At 34.1% G+C, this 7463-nt stretch overlaps 1 protein-coding gene across 1 annotated transcript; it reads right to left on the bottom strand.

Moving 5' to 3' along the window:
- Positions 1-4766: 4766 nt before the first annotated feature.
- On the bottom strand, positions 4767-6823 carry LOC118270000 (homeotic protein Sex combs reduced-like). The gene is made up of 2 exons (XM_035585412.2): positions 5646-6823; positions 4767-5521 (listed from the first exon to the last, which is right to left on the bottom strand). Exons 1-2 carry the CDS (start codon positions 6625-6627, stop codon positions 5103-5105), a joined length of 1401 nt encoding a protein of 466 aa, XP_035441305.2. The 5' UTR covers positions 6628-6823; the 3' UTR covers positions 4767-5102.
- Positions 6824-7463: the final 640 nt, after the last annotated feature.

Below are 7463 nucleotides of genomic sequence, written 5' to 3'. Positions count from 1 at the left end.
ATTTTGATTTAACTGAAAATTAAAAACTCATTTACACATAATACTTATTAATAAACAAAAATATAATTTGCACTTAATTTTGGCGTTTCGAAAGAATAAAGTAGTAAATATACACTTCCATTCCTTTTAAAGCATATCAATAATTGATTACAACACAAAATTAATAATGAGAGTACCAACAAATTATACAAAAGGTGTTTCAAAACCGATAAATTTTTTATCGAAATGAAACATACAGAAACATCAAACAAAATTACTATCAGAGTGATTTGTCATGAGCAATAAATTTTGATCCCTCTTTAGTATTAATTGGTCGTAATGTTTAATTATAAATTGTAATTTATTGGTGTTGATAACTCCTCACTTTGGATGTTCAAAGTGATCGAAGATTGAAAGTACATGTGTAAGTAAGAGCCGATAAGACTGCGTTTGAACGAAAATAAATTTAGAATTATCTTTAATTTCAGTTCTGTTGGAAACTCGTAAAAATATTCTTTAATCATGAATTAAATTGATGAAGTGGATTTGTTTTGGTAGAAAATGTGTGTACATTGACAATGTTTTTTTATAAGAAACAAATCGAACATGTAGATACATGTTTACCTATGTATATGTATAGGTTTTTATATATTGAATTTTAACAACAACGTGGATATTTTTAACGTTAGTATAATATTCACATAATATAGGTGTAGGAAAGACATGTTTAGGCACGAATGGGCCGGCTCAACCGGAGTGATACCACGGCCTCACAGAAAATCGACGTGAAACAACGCTTGCATTGTGTTTCATTGTTCAAGTGATTTTTCCCGATTTCCCCACAACGCTTAAATTACGAACCCCAAAAAGCTGGCAACGCACTTGTAACGCCACTAGTGTTTCGGAATTCCATGGGTGGCGGCGATTACTTACTATCAGGTGAGCCGTCTGCTCATTTACCGCCTTATACCATAAAAAATAGTAATCTTTACATAATTTGTATTTATTATCGAAGTATCTACAATACATAAGGTAACTTGATGTGTGCTTAGTACTAACTGACTCATAAAAGGTTCTTACTCATCTATCAGGCAACATTTTTACCTTAAGCTACTTTATGAGAGATGTTATGATTGATTTCGACAGTCCTACAATGTGGTCCGCGCCCAACATCAGCTTCATATATTTTTTTCTATAATATGACTCACTATTTTCTATACGTTACTTAGTCGATTAATACTAAAGGTAAATACTATGGTGGCATTCAAATATCCATTAGGAGGTTTCTTTTGATCTGCCTTCAATGAGAGCTGGCTCGTTCAACGTTAGGATTAATTAGAGCCGTCATTCAAGTAACGTATTCAATGCATGAACGGACCAACTTAAATTTGCCGTTGGCGAACCCGGTTTTGAAATCTGAACATCATTAAGGCTCCAATATTAATGGTCATTTCGAACAGCGATCAGTTATACAACTGCATTTACATTTTGGTTTATAACGCCAAGGTGTGCTGGTTACATCAAAATGTTCTTGTTTTCATTTTATTGGTAACAAAAGTTTTTATCGAAAACAAAAAAAGTGGAAGGCATTTGAAGCGTTTAAAATGAGAGCAAGACTTCTCGTTACGGTCAAAACAAGACCAATTGAAATTATATTTGGATAATTGAATGACGGTTAATCAGTTTTTGATAAATGTGGTATGAAACATTTGACAGTTATTCCAGTCATGTAATTAGTGAAATGGCCAAAAGTACTTTTAAAAACAATCTAAACAATATTGTTATTTAGTGTGATGGCGCCTGTACATAGGTTTCGATATTACCACACGTATTTTTATTAAAGAAAAAATATTATGTATCTTTATGAAGCACTCTAAATACTAACTCTACACTACGTTTATGTATTATATTAAAATGAATGTAATTGAAACCATTATCTGTACACTTAGTTGCGATACACGCGTTGACTTTGACAGGTACGTTTCGCAGCATGCACAAAACTTAGGCAAAATATATTATTATAATTTTAACAGAAAACGTATCGTGTAAGTTATATTTGAAGCACAATAAATCCATCTTGTAATGAACTGATAATGTTTATTTTATTCTAGTTTTGTTTACTCTATTGTTTTGAAAAAGAAGTTGACTTACCAATATTTTAGGTTATCTCGCTTTGACAGTCATTTCTACTGATTATTCCATTTAAATATATTATACGAATCATGTCAATACATTTTAATTCAATATTTAACTGTAAAGTAAAGAAATAACAGCTAAAAACTTTTATTTGCCGTATAAACTAACAAAATATGAACTAAACACAGGCAGCCATCTTGCTGGAATATTGGCCGCGCATGCGTAGTTTGAACTTACCCCTGCTACAGAGGGATGAATATGTATGCTTCTCTTTCTCACACAGGAGTTATAGATGTATTGTTGTCTCTTTCACTCGAGTTCTATTGTTATTCTCTATTCAAAAAGCACGAGGGTTGACTTTCTAACGCAAGGGTACCGAACGCAGTGAAGTTAGCTGCGAATGCTTGACAGGTTTAACATTCAAACGATAAAATTTGATTTCTGTCAAATATTTTAGTTATTATCTATTCTTACTTTTAAGACTACTTAGATTCCTAACTGGGAGTTAATTTGCTATCTTAGTACTTGAAGCTATTTGTCTATACTTTCCAGTAATTAATATACGTGGAATCAATTTGTTACGTACTTAATCCAGTATTTGTCATGTGTCGTCACATCACGTCTTTTAATCTCCGAATGCAAAAGCGGAGGTGTACATAATATACCTACAATGATATGTGTCACCTAAGTTTCACTAGTTGAGTATCCCATATAATAGATGGAGAGTCAATTGCTATACACTGGACATTACTCCAAGCTCTCTGCTATTTCTCAAAACTACTTCGTTCAACGTGTGAACCGAACACAAGAAGCCGAGACCGAATACAACCGACTAGTCGCAAAGCAATCGTAGTAGCAAAGTCGTCTCACAAAAAATACCACGCGGGTCTTTGAATTTGAAACCGTACCTTATACTTTATTAAAACTACTTCGAGTTGTACCTACTAACTTACATTAAAACTTAAAAGCCTTACCTTTGACCATTAATTAATATTTTTGTAAAGAAAAAACTCAAAATATATCTTACAAGCAAAAAAACCTTTTATTTAAAATCACAACTAACCACAGAAGCCAATCCCTTTAAACCTTTAAAGTTTAAACCAATCAATACAGGTAACCATAACAGGATTACTCAGCACTTTTTTTTAAATCCTTGTCGAAAGTCAATAGTTTGTCAAAACATGTCAAAATCCTGTCAACATTTGCACATTTACTACTGATCCCTAGAGACTTGTGTTTACGGTTTGGAACCCTTTAAACTATGTGAAAAGGGTTCTTTACTAGCCGCAGATCAAACTACTCTGAACTGTACATTTTCTTCAGGGCATTTTCAGCTTTGTTTTGAGGGACATAAAGTTGCAATTTGTTTAAACGTATGGATGTTGGCGTCTGAATATTGTTAATGATTATACTATTGTTGTAAAGCGTTTATTTTAAACGGATAACGCTTCTGGTTTCATGTTTGACGTTAATCGTTTTTGTTTTTTATTTTTGGTATTTAATTTTTACTGATTTTTTAAAATATATTAATATTTTACTGAGTTTTATAAGTATGGCTAATAATATTATTCATATAATATTTATTGCATATTGTTCTACGCACAAATCGAGCCCTCGATTCTTTGCTCAGCAACAAGTTACCACAACGTCAGCCGTCACTGTAATAATTAAATCAGTGTTTCAAAGGAAAATAAAAATCATTTTTTATAATATACAGAATTCACAACTCCTCTTTATTTATGACTAGAGAACCATAAAATACTTATCAATAAAATATAAAATCAATATTACAAAATATTATTATCTCACAATATCTTATCTAAATAGGAACGATTTTCACATACATAAATGTATTAGTTAGGGCCTGCCCAGACAAAGGAACTTCTATCCATCTGACTTGACTCAAGTGCATCAAGACGTACTACAACTCTTAGATCTCTTAGTGAGTTATTCTAGAAGAATTCAAAGAGTTTCCAGGCAGCCTGTACCGAGGTCACAGTAGCAAAGTGTGTTCAAATCTATGCTTAATGGTAGTAGCATTAAGGTACATTACCTTTTACACGTACCGGTATGTTCCAACGTTTGCAACTGGGTTCCCGGTACCGACCACCCGGTATCCAATCCTTTTTATATTTACAATTAATCTCGTGACGCAGTTGAGTCAATTTCACAACCTTGGATTTTTAGCCTCAGAGGATTAAAGGACCTCGTGACCTCTTGCAGACCCTTAAATATCCAGTTATTTACATGACACTTAAGGAAAAAACATTATATGTTATTAAGTGCACATGAAAATACTGAATATATTTCATCTAGAAATAATTCTAACTATTGATTAACACAGTCTTAAGATTTACAACAAACCTTTTCCCGTAAAGTTAGGAAGAGGTGCACTTACATAATAAATATACATATAATTGAGTATGTTAATTACATTTTAAAATAAAATAATGGCAATTAAGGCGAATTTAACACCACGTGTTAAATATTATCTACGCCTTCCACTACTTGTTTGGAGTTCCCATACACTAGGCACTAATTTAGTCTCCATACTAGGCAGAGGCACCACAATTATACTACATTTCCTAATCCAGGCTTCTCAAAACTTATTGTATGGTTGAGTTATGCTAGCATCCATTGACTAATAAGCATTCATACTAAAACAATGTCAACAAAATGTTAATAAAAAAATTTAGAGAAAAATAACCCTTAAGATGCGCGACCTTTAAGATGTAAGGCGCGGGAGTGAGCGATCGATAAGGATCTATGTATATGATAACTACATCGATACACTGAAGTACTACGATATGAATGACTATAGGTACATAATTACAATGGAATGTGTCATATAAAAACTTTGCAAGTAATTTGTATAATGATGCTTTGCAAGTTTTTAATAATGAAGAAGATAAAATCGTGAATAATGGAAGCGTATAGTGTTATGTGCCATTTGTAAACAATATTTACTTTATACTATGTAGTACTAGTTACATATTTTTGATCCCTTCATAAGGTGGCATCATATAATTTGGTGGTAAAGTGCTTGCCATCTGTGGTGGTATATTCGTTTGTTGAAGATTCATAGGATAGTTAGGATACTCTCCTAAACCAGGCATTCGCTGCGTTGCACCCATATACTCAGTCATACTTAATTTAGCGGCACTTATTTCATCCACATTATATGGTTCTGGTGATGTTGCTAGTTTCCCATCTTTCTTAGCTTTCATTCTTCTGTTCTGAAACCAAATTTTAATTTGCCGCTCTGTCAGTCCCAACGCATGTGAAACTTCTATTCTCCTTCTTCTAGATAGGTATTTGTTGAAATGGAATTCTTTTTCCAATTCCAATGTTTGAAACCTTGTGTAGGTTTGCCGGGTTCTTTTCGAGCCTTCCTTTTTGTCTTCACCTGTAAGAAGAGATTGTTATATTAGAATCGTGTGTATATAAAATAAGTTCAATAGTATTTTTTATTATGTTCAATGATTTCATATAAGCTGTAGTTGTTTGAAATGTACTAAAGTATTACTTACCACCAACACTCTTCATCCACGGATAAACCGCCTGCACATCTTGTGTAGCCGCCATTTTGTTATCGGCATAATCCGCATTGTCCCCGCCTGCATCGACCCTTGTCACATCCTGACAGGGTCCCGAAGAGTCCTGTGATGATTGTGCGCCTTCTGTCGCCCCACCCACTGCATCTTTCTTGATTGACGTTTGATCCTCAACGTTCTCAAATCCACCATGAAATTGCGACAAATTACTTTCCTTCTCAGCGCTCTCTTTATTTTTTTCCCAATTGCTTGCGTCTTCTGTGCTAAACATCATCTTCTGAAGCATGTCTTCCGTATACGTCTTATCACTCTTCACAAAATACGGTGATGTGTTTTTGTCCTTCGGTCTCATAAGCAGTGCCCTTAGATTTGGCGATTCCTCTGCTTCAGGCGTAGGTGATTTAAAATTGCTTGTTGCACTTTGAGGTGATCCGTAACTAGCTTCGGGAACACTGCACTGTCCCGGTGAATTAATCAGTTTTATATCTTCTGGCTTCTCCATAGTATTTTGATACATTGTGTTAATTTTCTGTTCATACCCATATTGTTGTTGTGGTGATAGTTGCTGCTGCTGATGCTGTAACAGTTGCTGTTGTTGGTGCTGCATTTGTTGTTGTTGTAAATAATAGTTCATTTCTTTCCATCGATTGATCACTTCCATATCATTAGCATTATTCCCAGGTGCATAATTTGTGTTGTAACCAGGCCAAGAAGTTGGTTCCGATTTCACTATTCCGCCACTTTGATTCTGTTCATACATCTTTCCGTAGCCACTGATCGTATTTGGGTAGTTATAGTTTTGTGAATAATAACTATTCTGATAGTTGTTGTAGTAATCAGTCGGCATATTTACGTTTTGTTTATATCCGTTAAGCTTAGATTGTATCGCAATTTGAGCGTTCATATCTCCACTGCTGTTCCACATTTCACTGGCACGATTAGTAGTCGCTAAGGACATACCTAATGTTTTCAAAGTATCTGACACTATCACTGATTGGTACACACTGATTATCCTTTAATTAGCACTGACACTGGACTGCGTAGGAGACGGCGATCCGTCTCCGAGGTTGACTGCGAAACGAATGGTGTAAGTGCATACAGGCGGCACGACCCTACAATTGTAATACTTTATATGACCTAAAAAAAGTTTGGGGTACTTTCAACAATAGCGTCACCATTGTCCCTCCGCAAAGTTGTAAAGCCGGTCGCGCCGTCTCAGTCTATCGTTAGCGCTTCTATTGAATTAGAAAGAGAAGGGTATATATGGTCCGATTGGCGGAACATTTTGCAAATACCCCGTAAATGTTTACAAAGCTAATATTTCCAATACTTTCATGCTAGTGTGCGCGTAGGCACGAGAAGCATTGATTGTTCTTTGTTTGTGTGTGTGAGAGAGGGAGTATGGATTGATTTCTATTATTGGTTTAGTGTAAAGCCGCGTATGTGTGTCACTGTGCTGCATTGGCGATTGCATTTTATAAAGGATGTTTCAAGAATGAAAAATACCATGTATACGTTAAATTATTTTACATTTCTACAAGTTTAGTACTCAAAAATTATTTAGCTTAAAAATTTGAGTTTATACATTAGAAAGAAAAATATATTTTTGCTTTTTTTTAGAATACTTTACACGGCTTAAATAAAAAAAAACCTATACACTTTTTGGCGATTTTTTAATACCACTTATAAACCAAATAGGTATTATGTCTAATACAAATCAAGTACCAAAACCAGCAACTTATTATCAATTAGGTAAAAAGTACAAAAACTAAACTATCCTTCGGAATTATTCTC

This window comes from Spodoptera frugiperda, chromosome 30 (assembly GCF_023101765.2).
Source record: "Spodoptera frugiperda isolate SF20-4 chromosome 30, AGI-APGP_CSIRO_Sfru_2.0, whole genome shotgun sequence".
NCBI classification, from domain to species: domain Eukaryota; kingdom Metazoa; phylum Arthropoda; class Insecta; order Lepidoptera; family Noctuidae; genus Spodoptera; species Spodoptera frugiperda.
This window is presented reverse-complemented; position numbering and strand designations above follow the sequence as displayed.